At 42.2% G+C, this 19232-nt stretch overlaps 1 protein-coding gene and 1 pseudogene across 12 annotated transcripts in view; one reads left to right on the top strand and one right to left on the bottom strand.

The window, feature by feature from the left end:
• The window catches only part of PTPRT (protein tyrosine phosphatase receptor type T), a 432503-nt gene that overhangs the window by 135802 nt on the left and 277469 nt on the right, over window positions 1-19232 (bottom strand). For all 12 annotated transcript variants that reach the window (XM_090152290.1, XM_090152287.1, XM_090152291.1 and 9 more), the window contains exons 8-9: window positions 12831-13127; window positions 10065-10174 (exon numbers count right to left, since the gene is read on the bottom strand). In XM_090152290.1, coding sequence (XP_090008416.1) covers window positions 10065-10174; window positions 12831-13127 — 407 coding nt within the window. The remainder of the gene's footprint in view (window positions 1-10064; window positions 10175-12830; window positions 13128-19232) is intronic.
• Window positions 14043-16447, top strand: LOC149915588 (uncharacterized; annotated as a pseudogene).

Here is a 19232-nt window from a genome sequence, read left to right as displayed (position 1 = left end):
TGTGAGGAAGCAGATGCCTTTTGTTCTCCCATTCGTGAACTAATTTTTTGGAAGAAGGTTAAGGGAAAGTTAAATGGCATTTCTGCAAGCCTTTGCAGCCTTATATTTAAGGCTGGCAACAGGTGGCAGACTAAAAGCCCTGAAGAATAAAGTCCCTTAATTTAGGCACACCAAATGCACGGTACGGTTAGTATAAAAAGATAAAAACCACAGCACAGCTCTAGGAATGGCTGTGGAAGTTAACCCAGGGAGACCCTGCAAACAAAAGAGGCCCTTTTGCTCCCTAGCCTGTTTGCTGTGAGTCACACAAGCAGGGAGTCAATTAAACCTGAATACAAACACAGAGTGGACACAGAACATAACATAGCCTTTACCAAGATCAGGAACGTTAGGGCTGAGAAGTCTCATGTATTCTCCTTCTTGCCCAGGCTCCTCCTTCCCATTCATATTTCCTTGGGACTTTATTGCTTTTTGTTTTCTATAAATAAAGCTAAATTTAATGTCTATGAGAAAGAGAGAAAGAATGGAGTAGGTAACAAAGCAATTGGGAGTGCCTTGGTAATGTATTCAGGCCATTAAGGATTTCATTAGGTTTACTAAAAGGTCATTAATGATAAAATATCTTTTTATTTTACATACTTTCTAAACATTATAGTCTGTTCTGCCATTCAAGCTTGCACCCCACTGACATTAATTAGCATGCTATATATTAAAGAGAGTTTTTAATGAGCTGCTATTTCATATGATTTTATTGGAGAGCCTCATTGTTCAGTTTAATAGCAGAAAATGACAACTATAGAAATTGCTTTGATAGGACTGCAGAATTGAGGTGGTTATTCAACCCCCATGCTTGCTCCTCAGTTGTTCCTGATGCTGAAAACACTGCTTCATGTCTCTCAGAGCTGGTTTGCCATGCTGCACTTGCTGTAGTGAAAGCTGTGGGCAATGAACAAAACCCCAAATCAACAAAGGAGTAACAGCAACATCACTTTCAGCTGGTCTGTGTGCCATACATCACAAAGTAACAGCAGCAAGAACCACACTGTGCCACATTAATAGCTAGAACTGATATATTATCTATAAACGTAGCCCACAATTGTAAGACTACATTTTTTAGTGATGCAAACACTGAACCATCCATGTGTACTTATTTTCCAAATGTCTGCCTCGTCTTAAGCTACTTTTCAGAAAGCAGCTGGAGCAGAAACAAAGATGGGAGCAAGGAACCTCAACAATCCTTCCCTTCTGCCAAAACCTGACAGCTCCAGCACCTCCTAAGCTGTCCCAGCCTCGCTCTCAGTGATGCCACCTTGGTGACACAGAGCACAGAAAGCAGAGAAACAGTGACAAATGCAGAGGGCAAAAGAGTAAGCAAAGCGGTTGGTAAGGAGAGTGGGGCATGGAAACTAAACTCAAACTAAACTCATGGTACCCAGCAGATAGCAGGACCATAGTTAGAAGTCCCAGGTCTAACACGCGTGCAATAAGGACAACAGTCAGATCAGTTTCCAAAGGAGTCACAACGCTGGCTCCTCCTCTTGAAGGCCATGAGGACACCACCTTGACTGCCTTTTACTACATTTACTTTGTGTACTTGGAAGCTTTTTTAATGCATGTCCCACTAAATTGTAACCCTGTGTATTTATGTACGTTAGCATGCAAACCACTGTTTCATAAGCTGGTCCTTCCTGAAAAGGATCTTACTTGTTTTCTAGCAAAATTTTGAAAAACATTATTTGTGAAGGGTATTCTTCATATGTGTGCTGCAAGCTTTGTGTCTTCTCCTCTGTTATGCATTTCCTCAGTTGCACCACTGCTCAGAATAAAGCCAATTCTGATTTTTGCAGGACTCTCCAAAAAGTGATGCCTCCTATTTATTCCCATGGAAACTGCAACCGATACAAAAAGCACAAAAAAACTATTTGGTAGAGCACATTCTCAGCTGCAAACCACTATTTTTCAACATTGTCACCACCATGAGCTGTGCATTTTCACCTGCAATGAACAAGAGCTGCATCAGCAGGGATGTCCCATAGTCTCACAGCTGCTATGACAGCGTTGTTGGTGGGAAAATGCTGCACACACAGCCCAACTTTCACTGTGCTGACATCCACTGCTTGGTCTCCATAAGCATTCAGCAAACACCAGTGAATGTCACTGGATGCCATTTCTTCCACATGGAGAAATTCAATCCCACCCCTTTGCTTCAAATGTACTCCCATGTCTGCACCATTCTGCCCCTCTGCTGCCATCTGTCACGCAGCAACAAAATGGAACAGGATACTGGTGGGAAGGTTTAACCTCCTTTGCCATCCGGCCAACATCCAGCTCTGACATCACAAAACAGGAGGCACTGCTTTTAGAGAAGTCCTCATACAATCCTGTATCTGCACTTTGCTTTCAAGTTAGTTAACCATCACATTTTGGGAAGCAAGATACTGCAAGATCTGAATCTGGAGATGTTACAGGACTTTATTTGTAATACCATAACTGCACAGGTACACTGGCACGTGGTTTCCTACCCCATTCCTTCCATCTAATCTTTCCAAGTGGTTTCCTGGATGGGCAGCCAAGAGAAACAGTATGTCTGTAAGGGAGAACAGTCCAAAATTGTATTTTTTCTAGCAAAGAAAACACAGCAGTGGAAGGCAGAAAGAAGGAGCTCACACACCTACAAAAAGGTTCATTTTTCAAAAAATTTCATCTCTGTTACATAAAAAGAAGTGCTGGTTTTCTGTTCTTATCATTTCATTTGGTTAATAAAATCTAACAAGCACAAAAAGTAATTCAGTTCCATCCTTTAAAAAAAAATCTTTTTTTTTTTTTAGCCAAATGTCTTCTCTCATTTGCATTGGATTTATATTGCTGTAACTCTATTGGCTTCAAAAGAACAATAAAAAGGTAATCAAAGAAAGTGTTGTGCTCAGGGGACTGCATTATGCTTTTATTTCAGGAAAGCTTGATCAAGCAATTTTTTTTTTAACAGTTGATTCATACTATTTATAACACAAGTCTGCTATTTACCTAGAGGTTGTCATATATTTAAAAAAAACCTGACATCTGAGTTTCTCAATATAAAAAAAAAGCCTCTCATTTTCTCATCATGATGTTGCTGGAAACCACAGGATTAAAAGTGCATCGGTAACAACAGCTTCCAAGTGCATCTTGCAGGTAGCAGTGAATGAGCAGCACACGATTAAGAACCCTATACAGTTTGTAGACATTTGCTCAAAAGCTCTTAAAGGTGCTTATTCAAAAAACAAAACCATCCCTAACCAGGAAATCATTCAAACACTTTTGTAATTTGAAGGCTGCAGTAAGCTAACAGGGGCAGAATGGGGAGAGACAGGGGCAGCCCTGCAGGGCCAGCTCTTGTCCTGCATCCAGGCAATACAAAATAGACAGAGAGCTGTTGGAGAGAGTCCAGGGGAGAGCCATAGAGATGATCAGGGGACTGGAGCAGCTCCCCTACAAAGACAGGCTGAGGGAGCTGGGCTTGTTCAGCCTGGAGAAAAGAAGGCTGTGGGGTGAATCATTGCAGCCTTCAGTGCCTGAAGGGAGCCTACAAACAGGAGGGGAGTCAACTCTTGGAAAGGGTAGAGAACAGCAGGACGAGGGGAAATGGTTTCAAGTCGAGGGAGGGAAGATTGAGGTTGGATGTCAGGGAAGTTCTTTACAGAGAGAGCGGTGAGGTGCTGGAACAGCTGCCCAGAGAGGCTGTGGATGCCCCGTCCATCCCTGGAGGTGTTCAAGGCCAGGTTGGATGGGGCCCTGGTGTAGTATTAAATGCGGAGGTTGGTGGCCCTACCTATGGCAGGAGGGTTGGAGCTTCATGATCCTTGAGGTCCCTTCCAACCCAGCCATTCTGTGATTCTGAGCACACAGTCCTTTTGGCACAGGGCTGCCAAAAATCCACACCTGCTGCACCTCCTGCCCTAACTTCCTGGGATGTAAAGAGCACCAACAGCCAGCAGACACTACCCCAGAAACTACCATACAGACACAGCAATGCATAATTCCTATAGTCCCACACGCAAGCTCTAAATCAGCCCAACCCACTTCCCTCCTGCCACAGCATTTTATGTTTCCAGACGTGACAACAGAAGGCAACAGAGGGAAAGCCATCCTGCTTTGAAGGAGCAGCCCTTGCAGGCATTGGCTCCCCACACTGCTGTGCCCAGGTGTAATGCTGGAACACAGAGGAAAGCACAGCAATGGCAGCAGTTGTAGCAACAAAATCCTAGACTACAGCAAGTGAAGATTTGCTTAAATATAACAGCCACGGGCACAGAAACAAAGGAAAGAAGCTGCTTACCTTTAAAAGGCCTCAGATACGCAGGGATCTCCAGCAAAATACCTTTGTCTCCACTGCCAACCCTTAAATGAGGTTTGGGAAGAGGTGGATCCATGCCTTCCAGTCATTCAGGCACATCAAATGCACCTGAGCTCCCCTGGCTTGGCTCAATCACTGCTTCCAGCTGTGTCCTGCATTTCCACTATACCAGGTAAGCCAGGCTTTCCCTGCAGCAGCACTGCAGTCACTCTAAGTGCCCAGCATATTGCTAACAGGTTGCTCAGGCTCATGCTAGAGTTCAGGGTCTGACAGGGAGCTTAGAAGCCATGTTCATCTATTAAATAACACAAGCGGATGGTGGGAATGGAAGAGGCTCCATATGAGCCTTTTCCTGCTGGCAAACAACGCTGGACTGACAGAGGTGCTTCTCAGATCCCACCAGAAGTTTCTCACTGCCCCCCGCCTTGTACCAGAAGCAGAACCACAGTCTTATGGCTGACACAGCATCCTAACCCTGCTGACCTTCTCAATTGTAATGAGATAATAAACCATTGCAGTCAGCACCATTCATTTTTCACATTCTGGCCTAAATCCTAGCTAAGGGAAGACCACAGCACTGGCAGTGGCTAACCAACCTGGCTACCAAGTGTTCTGAAAGCATGACAGTCAGCAGCCATACAAAGAAAACTGATGTTCAGCTAGTGCAGCCTTCTTTCAGCACAATTCTGCACAAAAATCTGTTAAGTACAGAACTAATTTAGGTGTGTGTATATATGCACAGCTTTCCTACCATGCAATCAAGAGGACGAAGCAGCCAACTATAGAGCTGTCAGCTTCAAACTTGAACAGATTATGGATGGCTGTAAAGTTTTGCTGCTAGTTTAGATTATTAAGGGATTCTAATTCAACATAACACAGATGCAGTAAAGCACTTATTCTTCCTATAATTGACTTTCATGGACTCTGGACAAACAAAATACTGCACAACAAGGCACCATATAAAACCAGCGTCAAAGAAAAACATTAGTGCTGTAGACAGAGAAAAACATCCAGTTGTGGGAAGACTGCATTGCCAAATGTCCTTATGGAGGGTGAGAAAGCTACAACCAAATACGCAATCGTTAATTGATCATTTTCTGGGTTTTGAGCACTTAACAGTGTCTCCTTAATGCTCTCTTAATGCTCAGCTAAATGCAGCAGCCAGCTGTGTGTTGCATGGACTTCCTTCAGTGCACACTTAGTGAGCTTAGTGAGAAAGCTTAGTCCCAGGAGTATCGTGCTTCCACAGAATGCAATTGAGAAGCTGTAAAATGATTGATTTTCATGGGAACATTCAAAGCCACTTCTCACTGAAGGCAATTTCTGAGAATTGTCATCCTTCTACTATTTTGACTGTAGAGCTTTATATAAATTGGTTGCAAGATTTTGTGGTTGTTGCTTTCCTTCTTGAGGGAGCCATTTTTCATTCTTCTTAACAAAAAAAAAAAAAGCCTTTAAATAAACAAACAAATGACTAAGCCAAGTTCACATTTCAGCTCTTTTGTCTTCCCCAGGAAGAGTTTGCTTGATACACCTTTCTGTAAAGAAGATTTTATTCTAAACATTTCAGGTTTCACGAATAGCTCTAAAAGGGAATATGAATAGAAACACAAGCATAACCATGCAGTGGGTAGCTATCACATCAGATCATCAAGCTTCATCCTACAATAAGGAAACAACTGTAGGGGCCAAAGCTGGGAGAAACCTGTTTCCACTCTACTGTAAATGCAGGCAGTGCATCCAAAAATATTGACCCTACACGTGACCACCTACGAGGCAGTTTGCATGTGACAACCTCTCCTGCTGAGAAACTGAGTGTAGTGATTGAGAAGTGGCATATTAGCAACTGGAGAGATGTTGTAGGGCAGACTGCAATTTCACATGGAAGCACAGAGGATCTGTAACCTCCGATGCACAATTTAAACCGAAATCCAATGGGCTTAGAGCAACTAGTCTCTAAGCATCCCATTAAAGAGCTGAAATAGTGCATGAAAGTCCCTTATATTATTATTCCTAGCATCTAAATAGGGATTTGCAGCATTTCGAAAACAGAGACTGAGAAAATTAGTAGTTAGAAGCTGCAAATACATCCTTATTTCCCAAGACCCCATGTGCAACCCACATGAGACTTAATCAGTGTAAAGATGCGAACATAAGTGATTACAGGACTATACCACGCAATGTTTAAAAAAGTTTAAATGTTGCCTTTAGGCATGGCTTTGAAAGGACTTCAATAGGCTGACTCTTTCTTCTAGCGAAGGAGCTGAAAATGCTGCAGCCACACTTGAAATGCTTCTAAGATTGTAATGTATTCCCCCTAGTAATACAACAGGTACTTTAGACAGGAATGCTATGGGCTTTTTTATTGGTGGTGGTGTTTTTTTTTTTAATTTGACCTTCTTCCCCAGTAAAGAAGAAACATTCTAAAAACTGGCAATTAGAAGAAACTGATTGCACACAAATAAGATGCTTATGACAGTGAAAACCAACATCAATCACTAAGTGCCCCTGAAAGCTGACAGCTCCCAAATAAACAGCAAAACGCAGCTATAAAAAGTTTTGCTTATTTACACTGTGTAGATCAAATACAAGTATTCAGAAATTACCTGGGTCCACCTGTGTGCAGGATGCACTTCCATTTGGATCATGGAAAAATGCCTGAAACAACCTCATACAATCTACATGCAGGAGAATTTAAGCTGGTCTATGACCTTGAATTAGATTGCTTGTTCCTGCATTCCAGGGACAGCATAGATCCTCCCAGTGCTTGATGCTGGTTTGACTTTACACACGCTTAAGATAAAAGAAAGAAATCTTTGTTGCATGTCTTTGTACACAAAGGCTTTGAAGCTGAACTCCCACGTGGGTATAAGCACCATTTGATTATTAGGGATTTTAAAGCACAGCAGCTTTTACAGGATTGGTTTAAAAAAAAAGAAAGAAAAAGAAAAAGAAAAAGAAAAAGAAAAAGAAAAAGAAAAAGAAAAAGAAAAAGAAAAAGAAAAAGAAAAAGAAAAAGAAAAAGAAAAGAAAAAGAAACATTCAACAAGCTTTCAGACTTTCAGGAGACTCAACAGGGGGCAGAGCTTATCATGATATTGTTAGACTCTGCCACTCACAGCTCATTACGAGACAGCTGCAATAACACCTCTTTCACAAATGGCACATGCTAAAACACCTCTGCAGAGCTTTCTACCCAAACCAGTGTACCAGCAAAATCCATTATCACTGTTCAGTTATGTTTTCAAACACAGATTGATCTACTTGTCTCCTGTAAGTACCTACACAACTTGAAGCTACCTGGGGACTTGGCTGGAGCTGGAGCTCCTCAGCTTTATGCCCCCTGCAGTGCTTACCTGCAGCAGCAGCATATGCATCTTCCTAATGGCTCACTTGACTGGACAAACTGATACCCACTAACACAGAACATGTTCATCACATTAACTGCTTTGCTGTGTTCCCTTAACATCCCCAGGATGCACTGCACCATCACTCACTTCTTCCTGACTCACATCTTCATCTATCCAGCATGCTGACAACTGACTTGCAACTCCTGGAGCTCTCCACATTCTCCTGCAGTGATGATTTCTGCTCCCTAGGAACAGACTACTATTACATACTCATTTGGTGATCTAAAAGATTCCATTGTTTAAAATCCCAGCGGTGGCTGTACCGAGTGCAACAAAAGCTTAGAAAGGTGAGGTTTTTATTTGTTTGTTTTAAACAGAACTAGAGAAAAAATACAGTACAGAAAATCCAGTGAGTCAGGCCTTAATGATGATGATGCAGAAGGAACTATTACTTCATTTGGGGAAGGAAGATGGCTTTTTTGTTTTCTTTTTATTAGGAAAGTTTGTGCCAAAAGGTATTTGAGAGAGAGAGTCACCTGAACAATACCTATGTGTGAATCTAGGCAGCTACTCCCAGGTGTAATGCAGAACTCGACATCACCAGCTCAAATGTACAATGTGGCGTTTCTTGATCTGTACCTTGGAGAGAATTTTTCTTTAATAAATTTTAGTTGGTTCTTGGGCTTGTTTCTCCCTAATGACAGCAACACAACTGCAGAGTTTCTAGACAGCTGCAGACATCACTGAGTTTCCTGCTCCTGCTGGTGACAGAGCAGTGCTGCCAGTGCTGGCTTTCAGGAACTGTGCTCCCTACAGAGACCTCATTAAAGCAGCACCATACAGGTTCCTAGTTTGACCTTCTTTTATTTTGCTTCCTGTTGCAGTTAAAGCCTTATACTTCTACCTAGATCAGTACTGCAGAGCATAGATACCTGAAAGAACTGAAAACCTATCACAGACTAACTACTAGCTTTTTCTTCCTCTTTAACCAATAGGTCAAAGCAGCATCAGGCTACGATAACAAATAAATGACCAAACTCTGTCTAAAATAACACTTCAGAGGTTATTACTAGTGAGGAATTACTTTAGCATGAAGTCTTAAAATAATGCCTGTAGAGACTCAGTTTCAGGTTTAAGTATCCATAGCAGGCTAGGGATTAAGCAAGCAGTACAAAAAATGCAACAACCAGGGCAATACTGGAGGTTTCTTGGTATTTCCAGGAAGATTAAACTTCAGCTGCAGGTAGCAGGTGAGGATGGGATATTTCTGTGCAAAGACCTATGCTTTATTTACTGAGCAATTTAAAATACAAAGTCTCCTTTTATTAGAACAGGCACACGTATTTGCTTGTTCAACATCCTGACAATATCTCTGAAAGCACTCTGGCCTCACTCCAGATTATAGGTAACTACTCATCTGTATTTTTTTGTCTCCACCTGGTCAACTCCATTCATGTCAATACATTTCTTCCAGGGTGCCAAGGAGAATGGGAATGCTCTGGATGAATTTTGGCATTTCTTGACATATCTCAGACACTACCGTTCTCCTGGTATTTTTAAACGCCTGGACTTTCGTCCTTTTGGGGAATGGGAAAAGTTGGAATTCACCTTGACTTCTCTTTGGCTTCAGCTGTCAAATGTGCATAGAGTCATTATCAGAAAAGAACTGTTTGTGGCTCACTGAGACTCCAGCAGTGGTATGACTCGAGGGGCAAAGGCACAGTCATGAAGCATCACTACCCTGGAGGCATTAAAATATCTCTATGCAGCTGCTCAGCCAGAAAAGCTACTTGGTTTGCTGAAGTCCTTTCAATGAGCTGAGCCCAAGGCAATATTTTAGAAGGAAACTGCCTCTTTAAAAATTAAAAGGAGTTATTTTTGCATCATTTGACTGGGATTGCTTTAAATGTGTTCCATTATAGGTCACATCCACTGCCAGAAAAATAATGCATTCGCAACTGATTCTATTCAGACCAATTTCTTTATTGCGTAACTCCTCACTCATATACAGAGGGTAGCCTACTATGTCTGCAAAAGCCATGAAATTCCAAGGGTTCGCTTGAGTTTAGGACAGGTCATTTGCAATCTGCGCAGATTCTTCCAAGTGTCTCCACAAGGACCAACAAAACACAACTTCAGTAAAGGATTATCTCTTGGCAAAATTTGTCACAAATACTGGTGAAGCATTCCTCCCCAATCCCCACCTGCCTTGCTGGAAAACTTTTTCAGTGACAATAGCAGAATATCTCAAATATTCTTATGTATTTTATTCAAACTTATCATAGTGTTTTCTAAAATCTCCCAGAGCTCATGATTGGCTTAAACTCGTATGAGAAAGGCCCTATGGCATATGTGCTTTGACAACAGCCAGTTCTCCTCACCTCATAAAGTGTAATGATGCCATTTGTCTCATTTGGAGGCTTCCACTGAACATAGATCTTCTCTTCAAAAGGTCCTCCCTGGATGGATTCCAAGGGAACAGGTCCAGGAACTACAGAAAGAAAAAAAAAAAAAAGCAAACACAATGCTGTGTTAGAAGCTACCACAAGCTCCAGCTGCCACGCATTTCTAAGACACCAAGAGACCATCAGGCAAAGTTCATAGCTGAAAACAAAAAATAAAAATAATAGTAATTAAAGAAAACCACTAAGTGACAAACAAAATCAGAATCCATGACAATATAAAGCTAGCTCCAGTATGCCTTCAGCCCATAGTAGAAAATCTTTGAGTGCTTAAAAAGGAACTAAAACTACAGAAAATGAATTTATGAGTTTATCCACTAAACCACCTGGAATTGTTTTCCTTGCATAAACACATAGACTTATGCTTTCTGCTTCCATACAACATCACAAAATAAATGTTTAATTTTACCCCATATTATGCATTTATTTTTATTGCTCAAAACCAGTATTGCAGTACGTGCATATTTTTCTAAGTTTCTCTCCTATTCATATATTAAGATGCAAAAAATATTTTAAACAAAAAGAACTTAAGCAAGTTCTTAAGCAATTCAACTTCACCTCAAATACACCTATTTGCATTAGTGCAAATAACAGTAATTTACACTCTGCAGATAAAGCTTGATGTACAGAACGTAATCTAAGCAGTAATATTTGCAGTTCTCAGAGAACAGTCTCAGTGCATGAAGATCATTGTCCTGCTTGCATGTATTGCTGCACTACTGGATAGCCTCGTGGCACATCCTTGCAGTGCAGTGCAGTGAGGCATTGGGCCACCTCAGCAAACTGGCCTGAGGAGAGCACCAGCAGTGCTCACTGATCCATGTGGCAGCGCTGCACTCCAGCTGGTCTGCACTGCTTCTATGGAAGTCTTCTGACTCACTGAGGCAGGAGCATAACCTAGGCCTGTCCTTACCATGTAGAAGAGTGATGAGGTGGCACACTGTTCCTTTTGTCTGAGTTTTGATACAATCCGATCATTTAAATGTCTCATCTTTCTCTTCTGTGCTATTAGACTCCCCAGGCCATCTCATCATTACTGTAACATTGCAGAAATGTCCACAATGCCCACACAGTGTCAAGCAGACAGTCACAGGGAGTAGCCTTTCTTTAATCCTCTCCCTGTTCTGGAATACAACATCCTTGTATTTCCAGTGGAGCTGTGTTTTATCTAAAAAAAGTTCAGCAATATCGGGTCATTAACAAGCCTGACACTGCTGCATCAACAAACTGCTTGAGAGTTGGAAGAATAGCACATCCACAAGGAAGCAGGATTTGCCCTTCAAACACACTGTGAGGATCAGTAATAATGTAGGCAGCATAGCCTCCTTCAAAAGTCATTTTCAGTGAGCAGTTTCAGCTCCTCTTCCAGCTCCTTTGGACAATGCCTTCCCTATCTCATGTTTTCCACCTGGGAACATTACAGATGATATATGCACATGACAACTCGAGGCATTACACAGGTGGACAAGGCAGGACATGGATAATTCTCTTTTAAAGGCTTAGTGTGCTCTCTGCTAATTTGTAAGACTGCAGTGTTGTGCATTTACGTTTTGCTTACAAGCTAAATCTTGTCCATCTACCTGTCTTCCATCAGATACACAGGATGGAGAGTGTTTGAGGACAGAATCATTTGGACGCAATGCTAAAGGACAGTTAATATATATTGTGTCCTCCTTCACCTACACAACAGCAAAGCTCCATCCACCTAAACAGCACGATTGTAACTTGGCATAAAGATGCTATGGGCTGCACACCTTTATCAATATGAAAGATTGATTTCCCTAGTTAAGGACAACATAAGATTTATGTTTCAAGATGGTTACAAGGCCACCTAAAAATCCACCTACCCAAGCACAATTTTAATGCTGTGAAAGATAACTAAGTACACTTCTAAGCCTGACTGATAAAAACCCCACTCATTTTTCCAGAAAGATCTGCCATCCTCTTAAATCCCTTGTATGATATATTGGATGTCTGGAATCACTTTCAGCAGAGAGAAACTTAGGAAAGCAACTTCTTATTGCTCTGGCAGAGGAAGAACATTTCTTTTTAACACTAGACTGAATGGAAGCTTGTAGTTTAGGAAAGTTCTTAGTCTGAAATAGCTCAGATGGAATAATAACACTTTAAAGCTTTCCATCAGTACTTCTTGAAAAGTGTTCTTTTGTCTCTGGAATGGAAGAGTTAGCACCAAAGGAATTTAGCATCTGAGGCATATATAAAATGCTATATCTAGAAGGTCAGCATTAAGAAAAAACACACTTTAGAAAAGAAGACATTATAACTCTTTGGGGACTGTGATGTAAAGGAACCAGAAAAAAAAAAAAAAAAAAAAAAAGATTAATGTCAGAATTATATTTGGCCATATGATAAAGGAAGCTGCTCTGTAGGTCCTGGGTAGTTCAGAACACAGCTTCTACAGAATTAAACCTACTGCTGTTCAGTAACTGCTCAAACAGGTGCTTGTCATTTCCAAGCACTTCAGGGAGCCCTGCCCTTTCAAGAACACTGCTGTAAAATGGAAATTATTTACACCTACAAATTTAACTTGCATAACATACATCCTGTCCAGAGAAGCCATTTATAAGTCTTCTGGGACAGGAGATTATGCTGTTATTTACAGTTTGAAAATATTACAATGCCTTCACAAAAAAGAAGCAAGCAAGTAAACCCGACATAACTTACCATCCTCCTCAGTCTGCACAACCAGCTCCTCGCTCTCCATTTTGCCTTCTGGGTTAGAAAGGGCCAGCCTCAGCCTGATGGTCATGAAGGGCCGAAGACCTCGCAAGGTATAGTGAGAAGAAGTTTGGATGAGTTCCTCTGCCTCAAATTTTTGCTGGTTAAAGACATACTGGTACTGGACTGTGAGATTGTAGCTGTGGCAGCGGGTCACCGCATAACCAAAGGGCTCCCACTGCAATGTCAGCTGCCGGGAACGGATATCAACAACTTCTACATTCTGTGGTCCATGGACAGGATCTGTGAGGCAAAGAGAAAATAAATAACAAAAGAAATAACAAATTAATTCAACTTGAAAAGAAATCAGCCACCGTTAATATGCCTCCTGCCATACTGCCAGAGTATCTGGGTACCTCACAATTCTGAGTGTTCTTGCCTTTACAACGTAAAAGGCAATATTACTCACATTTTTGAGAGAAGGAACAAAGGCAAAGGGAAATTAATGTCCAACCCACTAATGTATTCTAGCTGAGTGAAAATCCTGTCATAGAGCACCGAACAGAAGTCATGCTTCTGAGTCCTGTGAAATGTCACCGAACCCAAAAACGGCAGCATGATTTAAGTAGTGTGGAAGCTGCTCTTTCTTCACTTTTACACACACATTCCTTCCCAATACCTCAGTGAATGCAGCCCTAAGTGATGCAAGAAAATAGCAGTCAGAAGAGAAGGAACGGGCTCAGGTCTCTCACCATTACGCTCCTGTATCCTCCTTGCAACCCCAAGCCCACTCTGCTCTGACTGAGGCACAGGAGTACAAGAACCAAGAGGGACACTGCCAGACATCCTCTGCCCTAGTGCTGATGCTCCCTCCACTTTTAATTCCTGAGAGGCACTCCTGGATGTTTTGGCAATGGCATACACGAGCAGACCATGCCTCCCTTTCAGTAAGTTTTGTGAGCCAACTCAACCTTATGCCACCAAAACTTTTCTTTCAGAGCACATCAATGCTTTAGTCTCAACAAAGTTTCATCATCCTTTATTATTCTTTCTACAGTATCTGTCTGAGGTAAAGTTTGAATATTCATGTGTAAGAATCATTTTCACCTGCTGTTCCTTAATTTATTTTTAACAGCATAACTCAGAAGCTTTGACTACAGACTTTGCCCTTCTTATGAAATATAAATGCATGCGTTGTTACACATGCAGATATAAAGAATGAAAGATGAGTTAGTAAAATCAGTGTTTGAGACATGTCAGATGGTAATACCACGACACATGTCACAGTTTGTTTATCTGACATTTCTTCAACTCGGCGAGCTCATTTGCTTTGTTGTCCAATATATATCTAAGAAAAATAATTAGAAAATACATTATTCCACACATTTTGATGGATGTTGCAATTTAGTGTTTTGCCCACTTCTTCCATTCTGTTCCTTTCACAAGTTGAAATTATAAGGGAACATTTTTATGGAAATAAAAAAAGTTATTGGGACTCCAAAATAGAAGCTGCACTACTCTGGAAGACAGTAAAAGTGGAGGAAAATCATTCTACTGATTCTTGAAGGAACACAACATCCATACTGTGAACAATCTACTAATGGATGAACAAAAAACACACTGCAACAAGCAGTATATTCCATATTACTTTCAAAAATAAAACCAAAAAAACATACCCTAGCAACTGGCATAGTAACTGGCAATAGGAAAACAGCTGTTTCTGAAGTAAAGACTATCCTGAATATTTACATCATAAAATACCACAAAACAGAAGGGACCCACAGGGATCATCGAGTCCCACCCCTGGCTCCACCCAAACCCAAACCCTATGGCTGAGGGCGCTGCCCTCCGCTCCCTGTGAGGAGCTGCAGCCGCCATGAGGCCTCCCCTCAGCCTGCTCTGCTCCGTGCCCAGCAAACACAGCGACCTCAGCCGCTCCTCTCACACACTGAAGCCCTCAGACCCTTCCCCAGCTCTGCAGCCCTCCTCCAGATGCTCTCTCACAGTTTCATGTCCTTCTTATGTTGTGGCACCCAGAGCACAGCAGGACAACCCCTTCCCTCGCCCGGCTGGCAGCGCTGGGCCTGATGCACCCCAGGGGACGGTTGGCCCTTCTGGCTGCCAGGGCACACTGTGACTCATGGACAACTTGTTCTTGCCAGCCAGAACCCCCAGGTCCCTTTCTGTGGGACTGCCAGGGTTGACCTGTGTAGTCTCAGCTGCACAACCCAGCACTTCTCCACTTCGTGCAGATAGAAACTACCCTCAGATCTCTCAAGACTGTGGAGTGAGGCCCCTGTACTCTCAAGGCAATCACTGCTCCTCTCAGTTTAGCATCATCCACAAATTTAATTCATAAAACTTTCAGATCGTTATTGGAGTCATCGATGAAAACATGAAACAGAACTGGTTTGAAAATGGAGCGCTGCAGAACCTCACTGGTGACACACAGGGCAAATCTCAGGCCATAGCCCCCCATGTCCAACACAGCCATGTTTTGGTCATCATGGGACATTCTTAGGGTCACACTGCCAGGGCTTTCTAACATCACAAACCACCTTCCATGACGATCCCTATAAATACGGGGACCCTGACAACACAACATCAGTCTTTAATAGACCTGTGACTTGGTGGCAGTCTTCTGGCCCAAGGAGCAATTTCAGTCTCTTCCCACCTTTTGTGATGTCCTTCGTGGAGGAGGACGGATCCTCCTCCACCAAAGAAGCCACGGCTTCACAGGAGCAGCAGCAAATCTGAGCCGACAGATGTCAAACCAGCAGAGAGCAGCGTCAAGCCCATGGAGGTGGACATCCCGCTAGAGGAGGAATCCATGCAGGTGGATCCACCTCCATCGAGGCAGGGCAGGCACCCCAACATCGTGTCTGCCTGGAGACGCTGCTCCATCCGTTGGCAGCGCACCAGGGGCTCTCCATTTCCATCCTGGCGTTGAAATGCCACCATCTGCCAGAGAGCCCTGCGCCAGCTGCTGCTCCCTGCCGCCCTTTCTTCCCCGTCCTCCATCCTCATCCTTCCCAAGAGCTCTCACCTCTTCTTTCCCGAGCTCTGAGGAAACGGGAAGGGCTGGGACTGCTGTCCTACAAGCTGCTGTGCTGGGACAAGAAGACAAGCCCAGTGGATGGCCCTGAGTTCCGTGCAGCCTCCAGGTGAACCCTGAGAAGAGGGCAGGACTGGGACTGGTGTCCTCCAAGCTGCTGCAGCAGGACAGCAGGAGGAGCCCAGCGATGGCCCTGAGCTCCCTGTGGTCACAGAAGCTACAGAGGCGGCTGTTCTTTTGGAGAAGCAGAGGACTTTGGTTTGGACGGGAAGAAGGGCTGAAGTGCAGCATGAAGGTCCATTCCAGTTGCTCCACTGGGACTTTTGTTTCAACACTGGACCATAACCAATTTAAAAGGACAACACTAAATAATAACAATAAAAACCTAAGCAATTTTTTAAAAAACAAAACCAGACTGTGCCTCTCCATTTGGGTACCTGAGGGTCTGCCCAGGGACTGCCCAGTGCAGCAGTATGCTAAGACCTCCCTGCAAGGTCTGTGCATTCCTGGTAGAGCCAACAGCTCCTCCCAGCTTGAGCTCTACTTCAACACATACATACACTTCTGAAATAGGACAGTTTTTAAAGAATGTGAGGTCTAAATCTAGTGACTGATTCTGTTTCCAGATAAGCCATGTCATTTCTCTAGCAACCAGAAAACGCCTTAAAGGAAATTCTCCAGCACATTGTGTGTTTACATATATATACATATATTTAGAAATTAGAGTTTGTATGAATGTATATATGGACATTTATTCATAACTGTTGATCATTCCTTTACTGTAAAACCACAGAAAGAACATTTTGTAGATTTACTGTATACGTAATTAAGCTGAACCAAATAATGTTTCTGTGACAACTTCCAGCCTCTGAAACTGTAACAATTAGCACAATTCTGGCTTTGGAAGCATTCAAAGAAAACCAAAATCACCTGAATGTCCTTCAGAGCTTTCCAAAGTAAACAACTCCTGACTCCAAACCAGAATGGGGCTGAGACACTCCAGAAATTTCATGTCTTGGCAGCGGTGCAGCTGAAGATGGCAGTTAACCTCCATGCTAATGTTATAGCATTTTAAAAATTAGCTATTTAAGTCCATCATGTTATACAATGAATGGGCAGTGAGAGGGTGTTTGGTTTATTTACGTCAGGTATGTTAACTATTGGTGGGTAAGAAATGAGACTGATTCAGCATCATCTCATTAAAGTGCATGTCCAAAACCTTTACTGTGGATGATTATCTGCATTTTCCAGTTATCTCATCTTGTTCACATTAGCCCTTTCAATTCTTAGTTTCATAAAACTAAGTCTCCCAAGCTGGTTTGTGTTGAACAATCTCAAGTTCTAACTCCATAATTTTATCATAAATGCTCTATGATATATCCTGATTTTTTTTTTTCCTCAGCACAATGTTTTTAGTAGAGTAACCTGGCTATGAATAGCAGACAGGTTTGAATTATAAGGCAAGAAACTAAACTCCAGATTTCAGATATTGTCCAGAGACCCCACTACACAAACACAGAACATTCTACATTATCCCAAAAGCTATCTTTTCTCAGGCTTATGTCACGAAAATATGAAATTTATCAGTCCAGTGGGGTAGGGTTGTAGCAGTGAGGTGGGAAGTGATTTGGGTGCTGCACTGAAAACAGAAATGGGATGCAAGTTTCAGAAATATCCATTTGCTCAGGCGATTCCAAAAGTGTAGAGGTTTAACATCTAATGGCCTTCTATATTTTTTAGCCAAGAGGAATGTATAAATAAGTAAAAACTATTTAAACCTTAGGTTCAGAGAGGGAGAAATGAGGCTGGAATCACATCAGTAAATTGAAGCACAAGACCTGCAAAGCTTTTTATTCCTTCTGGCACCCTTATCTCATCTTTCAATCTCCTTTTCCTGGAAGCTCAGACTATGTAATTCTGAAAATGTTTTCCTGTTGCCACACTGATTTCCTCCACAGCATAAGCCATTGAAACTTATTGTTAAAGATGAGATTTTGTATTGTTTCTAAAGGGCAGCAGTTTACTACTTTCCCAGTTTAATTCCTCCTGCACTTCAACTTTGCAAGTATATATCCTTCTTTTCCAATCTTAATCTCAAAAGGTCCATAGTACCCATTTCCCTGGGTCTGCTATATAACATAAACTATTTTTCATAATGTAATCACTTGTTTTCCCTAAAAGAGTAAACTAAAGCTTAGCAGAAGGAGATTTGGGGGTGCTGGTGACAGCAGGTTCAACATGTGCCAGGAGTGCACCCTAAAGGGCAAACTTTATTTTGGATGGCATTAAACACAGCACGGCTGTCTCATCAAAAGAGGTGATTCTCCTGCTGCATTTAGCACTTATGTGGCCTCACTTTGAGCACTGTGTGCAGTTCTGGGTTCCACAATATGAAAAAGACGCCAAAGTCCTTGAAAGAGTCCAGAGGAGGACAACAAAGATGTTTAGAGGGCTGGAAGACACATTCCAGGTAGTAGAGACTGAGGATATATGGGTTGTCCAGTCTGGAGAAAAGGAGGCTGAGAGGCAACATCACTGCTGTCTCCAGCTCTGTGAGGAGAAGGAGCAGAAGGTGGTGCTGGGTTGTGATCATGGGAACTGGTGGCAGGATGGGAATGGCACAAAGATGTGCAGGGGAGGGTCAGACCGGGCATGAGGAAAAACTGCCCTGTTGTGAAGGTGGTCAGACACTGCAACAGCCTCCCAGCAAGGGGGATCTTAGTGATCAGGAGGAGACTGGATCATGCCCTCCTTAATATGCTTTAACTTTTGGTTAGCCCTGAAAAGGTAGGCAGTTGAACTAGATGATATCTGTACATTCATTCCAACAGAACTATTCTATTCTCTATAATCTTCTACTATTGGAAATATCTGAAGAGTGGACAAACTGCTCCAATTCTGTGTAGAATACAAAAATTATAGCTTTCCAATAAAGCAAGGAGAAAACCAGAAATTATTATTTGGCTAGTTGAAGAGAAGTTGCTAATATAGATCTCAACTTCAGTTGTACAGAAAAACTACCAAAGCAAGACAGAAACAGTCTGACCCAATCTGAATAGTGATGGATCATATATATTAAGACATCAGTGGAACCTGCATATACTGAAGTTTCTACATGTACTGAGACCTTGGAAAACCCATGGAAATTCTTAACAGGCAGCAGCAATGAAACAGCTGTCACTGATCTATTAAAACTAGCCTTGAATCTGTACAAAGAAAATCACAGTCTCTGGGATTTCACTGTGCAAACACTTCATTTTCCTTTCAGCCTGACTGAACTATTAATTACATCAAAATCAAGGACCGAACAGTATTTTTTAATACTGCATTTCTCACCAACACTTCCACACCTA

Source organism: Phasianus colchicus, chromosome 17 (assembly GCF_987193195.1).
Source record: "Phasianus colchicus chromosome 17, bPhaCol1.hap1.1, whole genome shotgun sequence".
In the NCBI taxonomy this organism is placed as follows: Eukaryota; Metazoa; Chordata; class Aves; order Galliformes; family Phasianidae; genus Phasianus; species Phasianus colchicus.
This window is presented reverse-complemented; position numbering and strand designations above follow the sequence as displayed.